The sequence below is a fragment of the Eschrichtius robustus genome, chromosome 12 (genome assembly GCF_028021215.1).
Source record: "Eschrichtius robustus isolate mEscRob2 chromosome 12, mEscRob2.pri, whole genome shotgun sequence".
In the NCBI taxonomy this organism is placed as follows: Eukaryota; Metazoa; Chordata; class Mammalia; order Artiodactyla; family Eschrichtiidae; genus Eschrichtius; species Eschrichtius robustus.
The window spans coordinates 67,570,159-67,588,716 of NC_090835.1; the positions used below are offsets into that span (position 1 = coordinate 67,570,159).

General features: G+C 53.9%; 2 protein-coding genes across 2 annotated transcripts; both read right to left on the reverse strand.

Moving 5' to 3' along the window:
• Positions 1-559: 559 nt before the first annotated feature.
• RGL2 (ral guanine nucleotide dissociation stimulator like 2) lies at positions 560-7,737 on the reverse strand. Its single transcript, XM_068558464.1, has 18 exons — positions 7,601-7,737; positions 7,163-7,375; positions 5,807-5,890; positions 5,373-5,551; positions 5,192-5,242; positions 4,805-5,102; positions 4,283-4,534; positions 4,097-4,200; positions 3,919-4,003; positions 3,768-3,836; positions 3,526-3,600; positions 2,922-2,954; positions 2,680-2,801; positions 2,488-2,583; positions 2,294-2,405; positions 1,895-2,185; positions 1,365-1,479; positions 560-1,256 (listed from the first exon to the last, which is right to left on the reverse strand). Exons 2-18 carry the CDS (start codon positions 7,331-7,333, stop codon positions 1,045-1,047), a joined length of 2,349 nt encoding a protein of 782 aa, XP_068414565.1. The 5' UTR covers positions 7,334-7,375; positions 7,601-7,737; the 3' UTR covers positions 560-1,044.
• Positions 7,738-8,456: 719 nt separating this feature from the next.
• TAPBP (TAP binding protein) lies at positions 8,457-18,535 on the reverse strand. Its single transcript, XM_068558466.1, has 8 exons — positions 18,268-18,535; positions 17,965-18,135; positions 17,472-17,732; positions 11,380-11,778; positions 10,636-10,977; positions 10,456-10,545; positions 10,285-10,322; positions 8,457-9,572 (listed from the first exon to the last, which is right to left on the reverse strand). Exons 1-8 carry the CDS (start codon positions 18,302-18,304, stop codon positions 9,561-9,563), a joined length of 1,350 nt encoding a protein of 449 aa, XP_068414567.1. The 5' UTR covers positions 18,305-18,535; the 3' UTR covers positions 8,457-9,560.
• Between the last annotated feature and the right edge of the window lie 23 nt (positions 18,536-18,558).

Consider the following 18,558-nt stretch of genomic DNA (forward strand, 5'->3'; position numbering starts at 1 on the left):
GTGAGTTTACTGAAGAACTCACAATTCTCTAACCCTAGAATGAAACATGGTGACCCTCCTTTGCTATGATTTCTTGTCATCCTCAAAATAGCCCTGGCATATTAGTTCTTTTTAGTCTCTTTCTTCCTAGAATTTGAGTGTAGCTTAAACTGATTTCAAGCCCCAGCACATAATGCATTGTAATATTGTAAGGTCTCCCAGTTTATACATTGTCCACAAAGTTGTTCTTCCATTTCTTTGTCCTAAAATTGTTTCTTACAAATTCAGAGCCAGGGGTGTTCTTCATGCTGATCACTTTAATTGGGATGGCTAGTACTTGACATGAGTTTGTAGCAACTGAGGAGAAAAATGTAAGAGCAAATAAAGGGACCAGGGATGGCGAGGTTGCTGGGGAGGAAAAAACCATTCTGAGGAAACCGTTTCCACCAAGTCCTTGCTTCCAGCTCTTCATGGATAGAGAACATTGGGCCCCTCTTTTTCCATGGTGTCTACCTTCAGCCAGCTCCCCACCCCCACTCCGAGCAGCTAGTTCGTACACACTGCAAGGACGGGAGTAGAGTTCAGGTAGTGTTTTGGTTTATTAGTGTTGTCACAGTGACAGGAACCCCCAGAGTAGGAAGAGGAACTCCTACTATAGAAACTTTTTCTTACCATTCCCTTCCCCTGGGGCTCAGAGCCTCTAGGCTTTTCCTTTCCCCCTACTTCCAGGCCTTTCCTTTCCCCCTACTTCCAGGCCTTTCCTTGGCCCTTAGCATGCTAGGATGTGGCCAGGAATCAGAAACGGATCCTTTTCCCAGCACTAGCTGTGTGCTGCATTCATGGAAAGTGGGAAGCTATACACAGGTATCCGTCTTGGGTACCAAGATTACCAGTTCCCATAGGGCTGGATCTCGGCTGTCTGGTAAACCAGTGGCGCTTCACTGCCCCAGGGTGGTTGGCCGTCCTTCTGGATTTTTTCCCAGTGCGGCAACTGCCACCATTCAGGATGGCTCCCCACATCTGGCACTGCCACCATGAGTTCTAGGAGCCAACAGGGCTTCCTCCTCAGAACAGTGCTCGGGCAATCTTCCTCCCTGTGGCCTTGATCCTGGGAAAAGAACCCCCTCCTCCCTCACTTGGGGGAGTTCCCGAGGCAGAAGGGCCACTGGCGCGGCCCAGTGTAGCAGTGGAGGGCCGTCGCCGCTGCCGCAGGAGGAAATCGAGTGAAGCTCCATCCATAGCGTAGAAGACGTTAGCCGAGGGGGGGATGGTCAGCTCTGTAGGTTCAGAAAGGGTGTCAAGCACAAACACAGTCATTCCCCGCACAACCCCCCGGATGTGGATGCACTCTCCTCCAGAGTCTGTCTGCCCTCCCAGCCTCTGACCTCGCTCCCCTGGGAGCAGCTGCACTAGCTCATACTCTGAAGCCACCGCAGAATCACGATTGTTTTTCTTAAGGACACGACTGATGACACTTGGAGCCTTGTCCTGGCTTGTCACCTGGCAGGACAGCAGACCAAAAGAGCAATCAGTTGGCCATGATGACCTGTGCTTTCCATTTTTCCAACCCTAGGCAGTGATCCCAACCAGAAAAGGTTACCCGCGCCCAAACTTTCCAGCGAAGAGGGAAACCCAACATGGTGGCTCCCTGTACTCCATCCGCCAGCCCGCATAGTTGCTGGGCTGCTCCCTGTGGGGAAACCACTGTTGGTTCTGAAAATCTAATATAGCCACCCAAAGTTCAAGGTGTACCAGCTAATGCAAAGTAACCTTCAAAAGAAAACATGGTTGCTAAAACCAAAGGTCAATTAAAAGTAAAATCATCCTCCCATTTGGCTGTTGACACCTAAGACATTATCTCTAGTCCCTCGGGGCACCATCCTTCACCCCACCTCCCAGCCCGCAGCTCCCTCACCAAGATGCTCTTGTAGACACTGCCGTCTTCCCCCAGCTCCATCTGGACTCGGATGATGCGGCAATCAGAGGACCCTGGCCCAGGCCCCCCTCCCCCATATCCAGCCCCCCTGGAGGCCCCTTCTGCACCCCCACTGAGCGGGGAGCCACAGGAGGCTGAGCGGCGGTGACCTCGAGAAGGCCTCGGGGAGGAAGCGGGGGGAGAGAGGTGGCTGGGGTCAGCGGGACTCTGCAGGGCTGGAGTGCTTTCCAGGGCGGAGTCCAGAGATGAGACAGACGGCCACTTCATGTGCTGGGGACAAACGACACAGGGAACTGGCACGAAGGCAGGGAGGTCAAGGGAGAAAGATTCACGAAGTCAGGGTCAGTGTTGAGACCAGAGGTCAGGAGCGGAGCTCACCTGGGCCAGCCGGGTCAGCAGTGGAGCGGGGGTTCCAGGCACCTCCTCTGCCCCCACACTGGGCCAGTCCCAGGAGACAAGGGGTGTGGGACCTCCAACAGAACCCAGCACCCTGGAGTGGCAGGACATTGGGAAGGTCAGAGGGAGAAGGACAAGTCCCCAAGAGACCACCCTCCAACCACTGACTCCCTCACTCTGTCCACTGAGAGATGACCAGCGTTGGCCGAAGCACCCGCGGGGCAGGAGGGTCACTGGTACTGGATGGCTCCACCTCACAGGACACTTGATGGCTGGGGACGGGGGCAATGGGCAGAGGTCAATGCATGACACACTGACCCCCACGCCCAGCCTGAGCCCTGGAGTCCCAACCGCACCCAGCCAGTCACCTCTGGGCCTCTGTCAGTGGCCGGAGCCCCTGTAGCCACTGCTGGATATCGGGGTCAGGTTGGAGGTCATAGCCACAACATTTGTTCTGGAGCTGCCTCAGCTCAGAAAGGACAGCAAACTCCTAGGAAGGAGCCCACAGATTGCAGGCACCAAAATTCAGGGACCCCTGACTTTGCCCTCCTCTCCCCTTCCTGGGATGTGGCTAGGGACAGCTAGCATCCAGCCCAAGTGCTCCCCTCACCTTCCTCCGCTTGTCAAAATTGATGTATCCGTTCTGCAAGGATAAAGGGGATGGGGTGAGGGTCCCAACCCTGCCACAGAGAGAACATGCCCTCTCCCAAACACTCACTTCACTCGGCCTCTCTGACTCCTCCGGCCCTCCCCCTCCTCCCCCTCTCATCCATCATGCCCTAAGCCCCCTACCTTACCCTTTAAATAGAACGTCACGGGTCAAAATTGTGTCCACTTTACAGTTGAGAAAATTAGAGCTCAGAAAAGATAAGGAACTTGCCCAAGATCCCAGTATTGGTTTACTTAGCAAACTACCTATATATGCTTACATCTCAGGCATGTTCTGAGCACTCGCCAAACATTAATTGATTTAACTCTCATAATAAAAGGTTGATGTAGATACGTCACTAGTTTCCCATTTACGGATCACTAAGGCACAGGGAGGTTAAGCAAACTTGCCGAAGTAACAGAGTCCTGGCAGTGCTTCTGCCTTGCAGCCCCTTCTGGAAGGAGGTCTGTCTGACCCTGAGGGCTACTCATTCCATTATCGCAATGCATACACACACACACACACACACACACACACACACACACACACACACACAACCACTGACCTCCAGCTCATCCTTGGAGGCTGCGTCCAGCATCACGAGGTCCTTCAAGAAGGTGCCAAGGTATGGGACCACACCCTGAGATCAGAGGTAAGAGTCAGTCACCCCTGCCATTGATCCAAGGGCTCTCCATCCCTCCGCACTTTCCTATCCCATTGCCTCAGAGAACAAGTTGAATTCTCCTCACCCTGCTGTGCCTCCTCTTCCATCCCTCAGACTGCTTCCACCCCCAGTTAGTCACTCACCCCACCCCGGGAGCCAGACCTCGGGGACTTCTTGGAATTTGGCTCCAGAGAAGGCTGCAGCTTCACCTCCTGGTGGTGACAGAACAAGGAGACATGGGGGTGGGGGGTGGGGTGGGGGGGGATGTCTGGGAATGCCGGGAACAGGCCTCACCTGCAGGAGGAGCTCCCGGCTCTGGGAATAATTATCCTCCTCGGAGAAAATCTGGCAGAGGCTGGAAAAGACTCTGAGGCTGTCCCTGGGGAGCAGGGGGCAGTGGCCTTGAGGAGGGGCCTGGCTCAGTTGACCCCCTCCCAGCCCTTACCCGGCTCCAGTGCCCCATCCTCCCCACCTGGCTGCTTCCCCCCAGGCTGCCCGAAGCCTGTGGATGGGGCTGGATTGCAGGGCCGACACCACAGCATACACTGAAGAGAAGTTTCGGAGCAGACGGCACTCCTGTGGGGTTCACAAGAGGGGGCTGCAGCTGTGGGCCTCTTTCCACACCACAGTCCCCAGTAGGGCCGAGCCTCTCTCCTACCTCTGCCACACGGATCCACTTCTCCAGCAGCCGGGCCCTCTGTGGGGGACGGAGTGGCCGTATGGTCACCTCCCCAGGCCCCTCTCCGGTTGAGGTAGCCCCCAGGACAGAGCTGACCACTGCCCCTGCCACCTTGTTGAACTGTATGACAGTAGCCCGGACAGATGGGCAGAGGTGGGAATGTCCTGGCCGGTCTCTGTGACCCCACAGGCCCCCCAGGCACTGAGAGGGTACCAGATTGAGAAATAGCTCCTGTGGGGCGGAGGTTAGAGGTTAAAGTTTGTAGTCAAGTGAGGTCAGTCTTCCAATATCGGGGGTGTGAGGATCTCAGGTGGCCAAGGAACCAGAGGGGCACAGGGTTTGAAGGGCAACAATCAAGAGGAAAGGGGGCAAGGTCAAAACTGGGTGGACGGAGGAGACTGGGAGCTGGATCAGGAAGGATTGGAAGCACGGTAAGGATCTGGAGTCAGGGACAGGTTAGTAGGGGGCAGGGGGCGGGGGGGTCAGAGGTCAAGGTCTCACCGCATCTAGCAGGGTCAGCTGTTCGGCCAAGTGGTCAGCGAGGAACACCAGGACATCCGTGGGGTCAGCAGGGGGATCGCCGGGGAGGGCCAGGGGCTTAGGAAGTTCGGGGGTCTGGGGGTCCACCCGGGACCGGAGGTTGCGGATGAGGTCAGCGCCGCCCCCCCCAACACCCTCCCCTGCTGCATACCCTGTCCGAAGCAAGAAGCTCTCAAGCCGGTCAATCTGACCCTTGACCTCAGAGCCAAAATCCTCAGGGTGAGAGGCCAGCCAGGTTGACAATACAGAGATGGCTACCCTGGGAGAAGTGGAATCCGCCAGGGGTCAGATGTCAGGCTGCAGCCTGGGCGGAGGGAACTGTGAGGTTAAGAATCAGGGGTCACTCACCCTTTTGTCCTCTCTAGCTCATCTGTAGGATGAGATTCAAGGGCTTCCAGCCTGGGGAGTGGAAGAGATTCTATCTGTCCATTTTTTCCAAAACGCTAGTGGCTTTGACTATTTGGGCGGGATATTCTGGCTTTAGAAAGTCCAGACATGTCAATGACCCTTGCTCCCTTATGACCCTGACCTGTCAGCCATAAGCCCTAGCAGGGCAGGCGTGGAGGTGAAGGCCCGGTGAGTAGCCAGGAAGGCTGCCGTGAAGGTCACGTCAGTCCCTGATGTCCGGGCGTCCAGCAGGTGTCTGACCAGGGCCTCCAGAGTGCCAGCTCGGAGCCTCCGGGAGGAACGCGGGGGAGGCCTCGGGGCCTGGGGGAGACAGAGGGCCAGTCACTGACCCTTTTTTCAACTCTGCCCCTAGATATCTGGGAGAAATCCCAGACCTAGGAGATGATCCAGGCTCACTGTATTAAGATTCAGAGAGGGCAAAAGACTTGACCTAAGTCACAGAGCAGAGTCCGGTCTGCAAACTTCCAACCTGGCACTCTGGCCAGAAAGTTGGCCGGAGGAAGGGGAACTGGGAGGTGGAGGGTCAGAGGTGAGAAGTCAAAGTTATGATCTCACCAAGGGATCAACAGGCCGATACTGGCGACTTGTGACAGTAAAGGTGGCACCATCCTCCTCCTCGTCCCAGACAGACACAGGGGCCTGGAGGAGCAAGGAAGGGGAGGTCAGACAGTTCCACACCATACCCCACTGCCCAACCCTCAGCCCCAGGCCCTACTCCTCCCTCTGTACCCCTCACCTGTTGCGGCGGGGGACAGTACCAGCGAGTACGAGGGGTGGGGGGGACTGGTGACCCCAGGTCTCCCCCCCTGGGGCCCAGACAGCCCCCCGCAAGCCGCCTCAGGGCCCGGTGGAGTCTAGGGGGTTGCCGTGGGGGGCTGGATGGAATGCAGGAACCCTGGTCCTGGAGACCGCTGTAGCCCCTTCCCCCCAGAGCTGAACCCCAGAACAGCGGAGAATCAAGGTGCAAAGGATAGGAGACGGGAAGCGAAGAGAGGCAGAAAGCCTGAGGCAGAGACCTTGAGAAGCTGAAACCTCAGTCACAGGCACAGCCGCATGCTCCGCCCTCCCCCGCAGGAACTGACCAAGCCCAAAGAGTTAGTCCTTCCCCTTAGCCCCCTTTCCCCGGGTCCCTCAGCCCTGGAGACCCCCCTCGAGGTGGCGGCTCTGATCCCAGTACAGGAAGGAGAAGGGGAAGTGGGGATGATGTGGGGGGAAGACTCAAGAGTGTCATGTGACCCAGCCCCTCCCCCAACCGATCCCGAAAAACCAGCCCTGCTAGTCACCCAGCCCTCACCCAGACTCTGGACCCAGGAGTCCAAAGCCTCCGGGCCTCAAATCCAACTTTCGGGGCCTCCCGAGGCCCCAGTCCTACTCCTGGCCACCGCCATTAGTCCCGGGGAAAAGCAGGTGACCACCCGCCACTCAGCCCGGGATGGTCCCTCCAAGGGCCGAGAACCTTGGCTTCGCGCCTCCACCCAGAGCACGGCAGGAGAGGGGGGAGGGGTCACGAAATCAAAGGGTTCCCTCCCCAGTCCCGGAATCAGAGGAGCGGGTTACTGTGGAAACAAACCCCTCCCCGCCAAACAAAAACAGGGAAGGAGACAGGGACCTAGACACCAAGCCCAGAGAGACGGGCACACTCGGGCACAGGCGAAGAGGGCCAGAGACCCGCAGGACAGCCAGACAGACGCTCCTGGCAGGAACAGGGCAGGTTCCTGCGGGCAGGTCCTGAGTCACACTGCGGCACAGAACCACAGAAACACCGGGGCTCCCCGCAGCGGGGAGACAGGCAGACACCAGCGAGAGGCGCAGAAGTAGCTGAGGCAGGAAGAGATGAAGGGACACAGACACCGAAAGGTGGAGAGTCTCTGAAATATACACGCCCCCTACCTCCCACCTCCCGCGTCTCACCTCGTCGTCTTCCTCCTCCTCCTCCTCCTCCTCCTCCTCCTCCTGCCCTCCGCCCACGCCCCGGCCACCTGGGCCCCCACCCTCTTCGGGGTCTCGACTCCGGAAGCTGCTCAGCACGACTCCCCCGGGGGGGCTCGTGTCCCAAAACAGCCGCAGGGGCCGCGGGAGCATGGCCGAGTGAAGGAAATCAGCGGGGTCGGGCCATGAGGGCGCCTGGGGAGAGACAGGAGGGGGGCAGGTGGAGAGTCAGGTGGGCGAGGGGGATCCGGAGGGGAGGTAAGCGGGTGGGTTCTAGGTAACCGGATGGGAGTCCAGCAGGGAGGCTGGGCGGGGGGGAAGGAGGGATACAGGGGTGAAATATGGGGGGCCTTGCATTTTGGGGATGAGGGGGTCACGAGTACGGGAACGCGCAGGGTCACAGGGTGCTCTGGCTCTGACCTGCTCAGGAGGGGCAGGGGCAGCGCGGGTCCCGGGCCGCTGTTCCCGTAGGTCTCCGACCCCTGATCAAGTTCCCGGACCGAGTCCCTTCCCCGGCTTTTCCGCACCCCCTTGTACCCTCGCCAGACTCCCGGGCCCTCCCGCCCTTTCCGCTCCCCCCCACGTCCGCCCGCTCCGAGAGCAGGAGCCAAAAAGGGAAGGAAGTGAGGACAGGAGCCAGGGCCGCGGACGAGAGGAGCGCTGGACACTCAGGGGCCGGGACCCAGGAGCCCGGGTCTCCAGCTCCGCTGTCCTCGGGCCCCCCGGACTCGGGGATCCTGGAACCCAAGTCGCCCCGCCGTGAACTGGTATAAAGATTTCAGTCTCCAGCCCCCGGGGAAGGGCAGGAGCCAAATTTGACATTCCTCTCCCCCAACACAACCACTAGGCTAAAACTCCCGCGGGAAGCGTTTTAGGCGGGGACGGACACAGTTACTCCAGCCCGCGGGGTTCCACTCCCACCCCCACCCACGCGTGTAGCGCGCCCAAATCCACTCCGGCTTTTCTTGAGAGCCCTGGGTTCCCGCCCCCTCGGAAGGGGGCGGAGCAGGAAGCCGCCACGTCCGGTTAGGGACTCGGCGCTCGGGGGTTTCCGACGCCAAGGCCTGGATCTCGGCTCACGTACGGTCACCCCGCGAGGGCCGGCTGCTTGAGGGCGTCCTGTCCGCCATTAGTGGCGCCCGACCCCAATCAGTTCCGAAGGGGGATTGGTGCAGCCGAGGCATTTGAGAGGCGGGGTCGTTGGAAGGAACCACACGTGATTGGACGTGTCCTTGCGCTTGGAAAGGGGATCCCTGGGGAAGAACTGAGGCACCCGTTGGAAGCACTGAACAAGTTTATTCCCATACGATTAGACCCGCTCCCCGCGTCGGTCTGGCCAACCGTCCTGACCTTCGGAGGTCCCTAAGCCGAGCCGCTGCTTCCATCCTCCAATAGTTATTTGATCCAACACCTGCATTTGAATTCTTAGGACGCAAAAAGACTAACTGCTTATGTTGAGCGCCCTCCAGCGGGCGCCAGGGCCTGTGCCAGCGCGGGGGATACACCAGGGTACGGACAGGCTCGTCCTCGCCTTCGAGGAGCCGACAGTCCGGGCAGGGAGACAGGCATTTAACAACGACTCGCACAATCACTTAAATACAACCGTGGTGAACCGCACAAGAGGGACACGCGGCCATCTGAGGGAATGACAAGGCTGACCTGGTCTGGAGCCCAGGAAGGGCGAGGGTGGACCAGGAAGAGGGAACAGCGCTCTGGGACCCAGGGAGGGTGGGAGGCTATTAAGAAAAAGGATCAGCTGTAGGTGTGACGAGCATTGAGAAGAGGGCCGGAGAGAGCACGAGGCGGGCTTGAAGAGGTAAGCAGTGGCTGGAGCGCAGGGATACACAAGCCAGGACAAGAAGAATGGATTTTGCCTTTAGAGCACCCGTTTCTGTCCCAGAGGTCCCTGAGACTACTTCAGGGGGTATGCGAAGTTTAGGCTATTTTCATAACAATCCCAAACTGTTATTTGCCTTTTCATTCTCATTCTCTAAAAAACGTACAGTGTTTTCCTGAAGCTACATGACGTGTATTGACATCGTCCCCACAGCTAATGGAACGTGTGCTTGTGTCTTCCTGTGTATTAAACTGTTCTCAGTTTTAAGTTCTAGTACAATAAATATCTATAGTTTATAACCCACGTAAGCAAAAGCTCTATAGGGTCCTTGATAATTTGTAAGAGGTCCTGAGAACAAAATTTTTGAGAAGTGCTGCTCTAGAGCCCTAAGAAGGTGAATGTCTTGTGTCTTTTCAGAAAGCAGCTGCTCACTGGAGAGAGACTGGAGGGAGCAGGAACCAAGCGTATACAATTCGGGGGAGTTACTACAGTGGCTCAGACCAGAGATGATGGTGGCTGCCCCAGGATGGTGGTGAGTTGGCCTCACTGTGTTTTCTGGAAGAGAAGTAAAAAGGAGGTGAGGAATTCGGGGCAGGGTGAAGTGCTCATGGTCAATCCAGAGACAAATGAACATCATGGGCACAGAGGATGGCAGATCAAAGAGGCTAACATTTTCCATGTGTTTTAAGCCTGGCACTGTGCCAAGTGCTTTTGCTCCTGCATCTTCCAGAGGAGATGCCCTTTCTCCTTTAATCATTCCAAGAGCCCTCTGAGGCTCTGCTGGCCAGTAGGGTAGCCACCACCCACTTGTGTCTGTTGAGCATTTGAAATGTGGCTAGTCCAAATTCAGGTGTGCTGCCAGTTTAAAATAAACTCCTGTTTTTGAGGACTTAGAATGGAAAAAACACTATAATTTCTTAGACTGATTACATGTTGCCACGATAACATTTTGGATATATTAGATATCTCTTTACCTTTTTAATGCAGTCCCTAGATTATGTATTTAAATTTACATATGTGGTTTGCATTATATTTCTATTGGACAGAGCTGCCTAAGCAGTTTTTTCCCCCTACACCCAAGGAAACTGAGGTGTAGCATGTTGAGGTGTAGCATGGTTTGATAACCATGGCAGGATTTAATGCAGGTCTGTGTGAATTACAAGTCTGGATTCTGCCCACCAAGCCAGCAGCCTACCTCCTGGGTGAGGAGTTGGGCAGAGGGGATAAAATGAGAAGGGAAAAATAAAGGAAGGTAGAGTGTTGTTACCTTTTCCGTTGAATCCTTGGAAGTTGCCAGGTAGGCAGCTGTGGAGAGAAATTTAGAAGGGATGGGATGGGGCAGTAGAAGGGCAGTGGGATGGGTGTCAGGCTTCTTCTGAGAGGAGGAAGAGAATGTCTGCCAGTCAAGGGTCCCAGTCTGGGTGGGGCTTACACTCACCGGCCCAGCCCAGCACGTTGATGAACCCAAGGAGGAGAAAGGCAGACAGGAAGAGGCCTACGCCATCCTCCAGAGAGGGCCCAGAGAGACCTGGCAGGCAGAAGGGGCAAGAATGAGTCTGAAATTCCCAGGCATCCCTCCCCACCCCCCTCCCCATTGCTCCATATTCCAGGCTCTTACCAGCTACCTGCAGGGTGACCTTGGCGCTGCGCCCCGAGGCGGGCAGGCTGGGGTGGTGGACACGACAGGCATAGCGTGCCCCGTGCTGCCCAGTGGTGACCGGGGGTGGCTGCAGGTGTGCAGAGAGGCTCACAGAGCCATCTAAGTGATGGCTCAGGGCCGAGAGCCACCTCTGCCCCTCGGCCTTCTGAAAGCGACCCTCTGGGCCATCCCAGAGCTCCCACTCCACCTCCAGGCCCTCGGAAGGGTAGAAGTGGGACACGAGGCAGAGCAGCTCCGGGGGTGCCTCCCTGGGGGCAGCCCATATAAGAGGTGCTGGTGTCAGGGCCACCTTGGGGGGCTCTGGGGAGAGAGTAAGAAAGCAGCATGGGGGAATCAATCAACATTGTCCTCTCTCAGAGGCCCTCAGTGTGCCCTCTGGCTTCCCCAATACTGAGGGGTTTGGGTTTTTTCCTCCCAGGATGGGGAACCCACCATCTCCCCATTGGTGTTTCACAGGAATCTCCATGCCAAAGCCCCCATTCTCAGGGACCCCTACTCCCTCAGATTTGGGAACCTTCATCCCAAAGCCGCTCAGATTCCCAGGGACCCTCTACCCATTGCCCCCCTGACTCTCAGGGACCCCCAAGCTGTCTCCCTCTACTCACCCAGCACCCTTTTCTCCACCATCCTTCCCCCATCATGGTGTCCCCATAATCCCAGTGATCACCCTCTACCCACAGGGACCCCTGTCCCCTCACTCACTCTGTACAGCAAGCTCCAGGGTGGTCTGCCCTTGCAGGTATGGCAGGTGTACAGTAGCCAGATAGGTGCCCTCCTGGAAGGGCTGCACTGCAGGCAGCCAGAAGGTCCCATTTCCGGTCCATGGCCCCAAGGGCTCATCATCATCCCAAGCAGCAAATGCCACCGCCCCCTCTCGGGCAACTGGCATTTGCCCACTCAGCCCAGGAGTCGCAGCCAGCATCAGGTGCCCCTTACCCAGGTGCTGGCGTCGCCATTCCAGCCCAAAGGGAGGGGGACCTGGGGCCAGAGAGGTAGCAGCCTTGGGGGTGGGGGGCGTGTAGGCAAAGCTCAAGTCCAGCAGGGCATCTTGTCCCATTCGGATGCAAGGGGTGGGGGTGTGAGTGAGGACAGTCAGCACAGCTGGGGAAGATGGGGAGAGGAAGGTGGGGAGGGAGAGAGGAAGAAAGAGAAAAAAATAGAGAAATGGAGTTACGGCGGGGGGACTCGACTCTAATTTACCCACCCCTCTGAGGACACCTCCCTTCTGACACTCACCATCTCCCAGCCCTCCCTGCAAATCCCCTTTGCCCTGGGACTGGGTGGGACCCAGTGTGACTCAGAGTGAGCAGAGAGGTCTCAAGGTGAATAGAGGCAGTGAGTGGGTACAGCCCTTGAAGGCTGCTCGGAACACACAGCCCGTGCTGCACCAGCTCTGGGGTCAGCGGGATCTGAGTGTGCTCTGACACAACCTGAACCAGCCCACCAGTCTCCACGCCCACCTTTGAAGAGCCAGGCCTTTCTTGGTTTGCTGGTGAAGAAGTGATGACTAATGACTGTCAACCCTATGGTGCTATGCAGAGTATTTACTGACTCTTGAAGGTTCTGGCTCTAGACTAAACCTGAACACAGACATCTATGCTCTACTGAGGCAGTATATGCTGGTTGAGCGCCTGGAGCCTGGCTGCCCTGGTTAATCCCAACTTTGCAGTTATTAATATGGCCTTGGAACAGTTACTTTACTCTTCAGTTTCCGAATCTCCTAAATAGGGATAATAATGATGATAGTACCTATCCCATGGGGTTGTAGTGAAGGTTAAATCATTTAACACCTGCTACTCAGATGTATGCAGTTCCTGATTCTGGATAACAAAGACACCTATATATGAAAGCTGCTTAGAACAGTGCCTGGAACACAGTATGGCTACAAAAGTGTTTGCTGTGATTACAGCCAACCATCTGCCAGACAAACGTAACGTGCCCCAACTCAATAGCATCTCTAGAACATTTCCCCACTCGGCTCCAATGCCCATCTTCCCTGCCTTGACCAGTGATCACCACCAGCCCCCAGGCACTAAAGGCAAGCATTTGGAGTCCCTAAGACTCCTTCTTCTAATTAATTCATTCAACTAATATTTACTGAGCACCTAGGATGTTCACGGTTGACGAGAGTAGTAAACAAGACAGGCAGCCCCTGCCCTCAAATTGTGTAGGAGACAGATTGCCAAATATAATGTGCTATGTGCTATCCCCACCAGGCCCTAATTCTGTCTCCCAAATAGATCTTACATGTTTCCTACTCAAGTTCTTATCAATATACATTTGGACAATTACAACAGCCTCCTCTCAGGTCTCCCTATCCTCTATCATTATCTCTCTCCCTTTCATTTCATCCTCCACACTAAAACCAAATAGCGTGGCTACAAGTCTGATCTGGGCACTTGCCTGTTTAAAAATCCCAGCTACCTAGGAAGCCAGCAACTAAAGGCACACGCTGGAGCTAGATGGCCCGGGTTCAATTCCTAGCCATGCTTCTTACAAGTTGTGTGTCCCTGGGCAAATTACCTAACTGCTCTGTGTCTCATATTTCTTCATCTGTGACATGGGAATAACATCAGTACCTAGTTCTTACGGTTGTTGAGAAGAATAAATAAGATTATGCCTATAAAGTGCTTAGAACAGGAGCTGGCATATAGAAAATGCTTAGCTGTTACTATTTTCATTATTGTCATCATCATCATGATGGACTTGCTGGGTATCTTGGGAAAAGGACTTAATCTCTATTTTCCCCATTAGTCCAATGATCTAATCCTTGCTTACCTTTTGTAGGAATCAAGTAAAATAACAGGCTTTTGGGAAAATGGCACACACACACACACACATACAAAACTTCTGATGGTTCGCTATCATTTATAAACTCCAGCTTTCAGGGTACTTGGTAATCCAGCCCCCAACCCATCTTTCCAGACTCCTCTTGCACCCTAAGAACCAGCCACATAGAATCCCTTTCTTGTGACCAGTAGAAACTCTAGTCACTGGGCTTTGCTTTGGTTCCTTCAGTTTCCAATGTCCCTCCCCCATTTTCTCCAACATCTAACTACTTCATGTCCTTCAGATCTGTTCCACTGCCAGAAATGTCTGGGTCTTCCAGGTAGAAGTAATTTTTTTCTCTTGTGGTTATTTTTATGTAATTTTTTTTTTTTGGGCCATGCCACGGGGCTTACGGGATCTTAGCTCCCCAACCAGGGATTGAACCCCAGGCCCTCGACAGTGAAAGCGCAGTCCTAACCACTAGACTGCCAGGGAATTCCCTATTTTTGTGTAATTTTTAATCCTAGCTTCTAAGGCCTACAAGGTTAAACTTCTCTGAACTTCATGGGATTGTTTTTGTTCAATAAAGTAAAAAAAAGTAAGCAATTTCATTTAGTTTATTAAAATCCAAAAATACAGTTTTGAATTGTAAGAATCAATCCGTAGGATTAATAAACAAAACCTAAAGGTTTTACAGTTCAACCTTAAGCTAACAGTGCTCTTTAATATGGGTTTATGAAGCAATTGTAGACCTGCATCCCACAACCTGGACTCTGTAAAAATACAAATGTAAGCACAACAGGGCCAGAACCTGTTGGTAAGGAAATTTCTACCTGTTTTGCAGCTTGTACTATATAGGCGTATGCTTTTCTGTTAAAAAGTGAATGGTAAAAACTATTATAAAGTATTACTGAAAAAATTTAAACCCAAATCTAATCAAGCCTCTAGCTCTACCTACCAATTTATAGGAAATATGGAGGGAAAAGAAACAAGGGAAATGACAGGATGAGGAAACAATTGGCCAAATATAGAATGTGGGAACCTCTACAGAACAAATGACAAATCAATAGCATTTAAAGGGGTGGGGCAATTACAAATAAAAGACTTAAGAGACAAAACTGGGACCTCCCTGGTGGCGCAGTGGTTAAGAATCTGCCTGTCAATTCAGGGGACAGGGGTTCGATCCCTGGTCCGGGAAGATCCCACATGCCGCGGAGCAACTAAGCCCGTGCACCACAACTACTGAGCCTGTGCTCTAGAGCCCACGAGCCACAACTACTGATCCCGTGTGCCACAACTGCTGAAGCCCGCGCGCCTAGAGCCCGTGCTCCACAAGAGAAGCCACCGCAACGAGAAGCCCGCGCACCGCAATGAAGAGTAGCCCCTGCTCGCCGCAACTAGAGAAAGCCCGCATGCAGCAACGAAGACCCAAGGCAGCCAAAAATTAATAAATTAATTTAAAATAAAAGAGAGACAAAACTGTTATAGACTGAATGTCTGTGGTTCTCCCTCCCCCAACCCCCCCCAATTCAAATGTTGAAGCCTTAACCCACAATGTGACTGTATTTGGAGATAGGGACTATGAAGAGGTGATAAAAGTTAATGAGGTCATAAAGGTAGGCCCTAACCTGATAGAGCTGGTGCCCTTATAAGAAGAGGAAGAAACACCACAGCTCTCTCTCTCCCCTCCATGTGGGGACACAGCCAGAAGGCAGCCATCTGTAACCACAAGGGGAGAGTTCTCACCAGACAACAGCCCTGCTAGCACCTTGATCTTGGACTTGATCTTGGACTTCTAGCCTCCAGAACTGTGAGAAAATAAATTCCTGTTGTTTAAGCCCTCTGGTTTATGATATTTTGTTATAGCAGCCCAAGCAGCTGCAACAACCAAATAGAATATATAGACCTCTTTTTGATCCTGATTCAAGCAAACAGACTGTAAAATAACATCATTGAGACAATCGGGAAAAATTTAATATGAGCCAGGAATTAAATTATACTAAGGAATTATTGTTTGTTTTGTTAGGTATGATAATGCTCTTGTCGGGGGGGGTTGTTAAAGTCCTTATATGATAGAGATGCTTACTGAAGTACTTATGAGTAAAATAATACGATGGGATATACTTAAAAACACTTCCAAAAAAGAACAGAAGTTTGGGGGAGGATAGGTAAAACAATTTGGTAAAATGTAATAACTATACAAGTAGATAATGGGTGTATAGGGGGTTCATTTTACTGTTCTCTACTTTAGTGTGTCATTGAAATTTTCTATAACAATTTTAAAAGAATGATGAGAATTAAATACTATACACACAAGTATGTTACGAAAGTATATTTCTCAACAAACATTTTAGAGTATTTGACAACTAATTTGGTAAGAAATAAAGTATAAATGCATACTAGCAAAATTACTGATGATCTGTGACCCTGGAAAGAGTTCATTTTTAATTTTACATTGAAACAACAACTTTCATATTCTTAAATCCCTAATCAAGTAGGAATGCTTGAAAAGGAGGACTGAGCACAGCAACTAGTTTTCACCCCTGGTGGTGGGTGAGATGCAATAATTTTCTCTCCTGGGCACACGCCCATGGCTCCCTATCTGCACTTCTGTTACGGTCCAAGTCACTTTCTACTCTACAATTACCCATGACAAATCTGATGGGAACCTTCCTGAGAGTAGACTCTACATCCGATCACCTTTGTGACCCTTAAAAGTACCCAAGGCCACCCCAGAGGTTCTGATTTAATTCATCTGGAGTAAAACTCGGATTTCAGTATAACCTCCAAAAGGATTCTTATTTGCAGCCTGGACTGAGAACTACTGGGCCCTAATTTATTCTTGGTGATAATAAATATTTATTTAATCAGTGAATAAATTAACAAAGTGTCTCTCTTGATCGTTACAACAATGGGAGGGCAGATTGGAAATAACCATTCACATTTTACAGCTGGAAAAGCAGATTCAGACAGAAAAGGACATTCTCACCCCACCTTGTGAAGCCAACAGCCTGGGAAATATTCCTGCCCACTAGAGACAGCTACTGTCCCCACAAGGAGCAGTTTGCCTCTGCCCCTGCCCACGGCGAGGTCTGGGCACTAAAAATGGAGGTGTAGGCAGATGTGAGGGTTGCAGGGTGGGTGCTGAGCCCTGTGGGTGATTCTCTCTCAGTGATGAGGGTGGCAGGGAGAAGATACTGGGGAAGGGAGGGTGTAGGGCTCGGCTGGGGTTGACCAGCCGGTCAGGCTGTATTGTTTCCATAAAATCGCACAAGACTGAAGGAAGCCGAGGACTCTGTTAATATCCTACCCACCCTCCCGAGAAGAGCTCCGAGAAATCCCAAATCCCGGTCAGATCTTCCCCATTCTTGCTTTATCGGCCCACTCGCTCCCTGCGCCCCAGCCCAGCAAGGTGCCCGACCCCTGGGCCTCAAACAGCGTAACACAATGCAGTAAGTGGTCCTTGCAGCGGGAACCATTAGATCTCCTGCCGCTTCCCTTCCACGCACTCAAGCCCACCATTCGGTGACCACAGAGTCAGGGCATCATCACGCGCTATAGGGAAGGGTCTGTCAGGGGAGGTCGACGCACTTGAGCTCAAGAGCCTGTGCTTCGCTGATTGCCGCAGTGCCGGATGTGGGCGCGGGTGGGGCGCGAAGGCTGTTTTTTTAAACTGGGTGAACCGCAAATGTGGGGGAGCCTAGCAAGATCTAGGAGGAAAGGTGCAAAAGTTCCTGCTTCTGAGACCCTCCCAACCCCGTCGCCTAGCGAGTTTCTTAAGGTCGGTGTCAGGAACCCCCGCCTGTCTCCAAAGCCCCGCCCCAAACCGCACTTTTGTTTAAACTAGGCTGGGACTAGAAGAAGCGGTAGAGACAGCTTAACTTTAGCTGAACTGCCTCGATTTATAAATAAAGAAACTGAGACCCGACTAGGGAAATGACTCGCTCAAGTCCACATAGCGAGTTAACGGCTGATCTGGACCCTTAGAATCTACCCGTTTATCTCTACTTCCCCTCGGTAGCTACCTGTTGCCATGGTGATGAGAGCAGGCTCCGGCTGAGGCTCGGACTGTGGTCGAAGGAGGCTGGAGAGGCTGAGGACCGGGCTGGACATGCTGACCATGAGCCAAGTCCCATCCAGGGCCCGCGGGCAGCTCTGCTCCGGGGTCAAGCCGCTGACCCAGTTCGCCGAGGCAGGGAGCGGGACGTAGTGGCTCATTTCGCAGCGTGGCGCGGGGGCGTCCCGCGGGTATCGCCTGAAGGCGGCCAGGAGGGTGCCCGCGGGGTCTGTGAGCGCAGAGAGAGAAGTTGCTGCCGTAGAATCTCCGCCAGGAAAGGGGCGGGAGGGCAGCGTCCAGGGAATTTTAAAGGTACAGACTACCCGGTAGCGAGAGATTTAAAAGTGATCCAGTTTCATTTTACAGAGGGGGAAACTGAGGCCCGAGGTCACTGTGAGACCTAAAGAGCAGGGGGTTTCAGTGGAGGCGACAGAGTTGGGAGCGAGTCCGGCATGACTCACCATGCACTTTGAGGTAGCGCTCTGGGTCGAGGTCCGGCCGGGGAGGTGGGCTCTCCGAGCCCTGGCGCAGCAGCAGTGCAGCAGGTTTCTTGGACAACCGGCCGCCGCCCTCATCCTCCACGAACCAGCACTCTATCACTGCGGGTCCCGCCAAGACGGCGGTCGCCGAGCCTGGGGGGGAGGGGCGCGAGTGAGGGGACGGCCCCAACGTCAGGTGACCCGACCTCCCCCACCCCACCCCCAGACGTGGTGGCAGTCACCTCCCACCGCTTCCCTGGGCTAAGAGTTGCGGGGTTCGCTCACCCAGAGCCACAGCGAGGAGCAGGGACAAGGGCTTCATGGCGCCGCGATATTCTCAGCTCCGAAGCCGCCTCTTCCCTCTTTCACTTTCACTTTCCTCCAAAGGCCGGCAGGAGGGGCGGAGGAAATCTCCGCTCCGGTTAGGGGAAGGCTCGGGGGAGGCAGGTGCTTCCTCCACGGGCTGGGCAGGGATCCCGTAACATCCTCTCCAGTTCTGATCTGGTGAACTCAGCTCCGCCCAGCCGTCCTGAACCACCCAGCACCACAGAGTCCGGGAGCCTTCCCACACCAGAG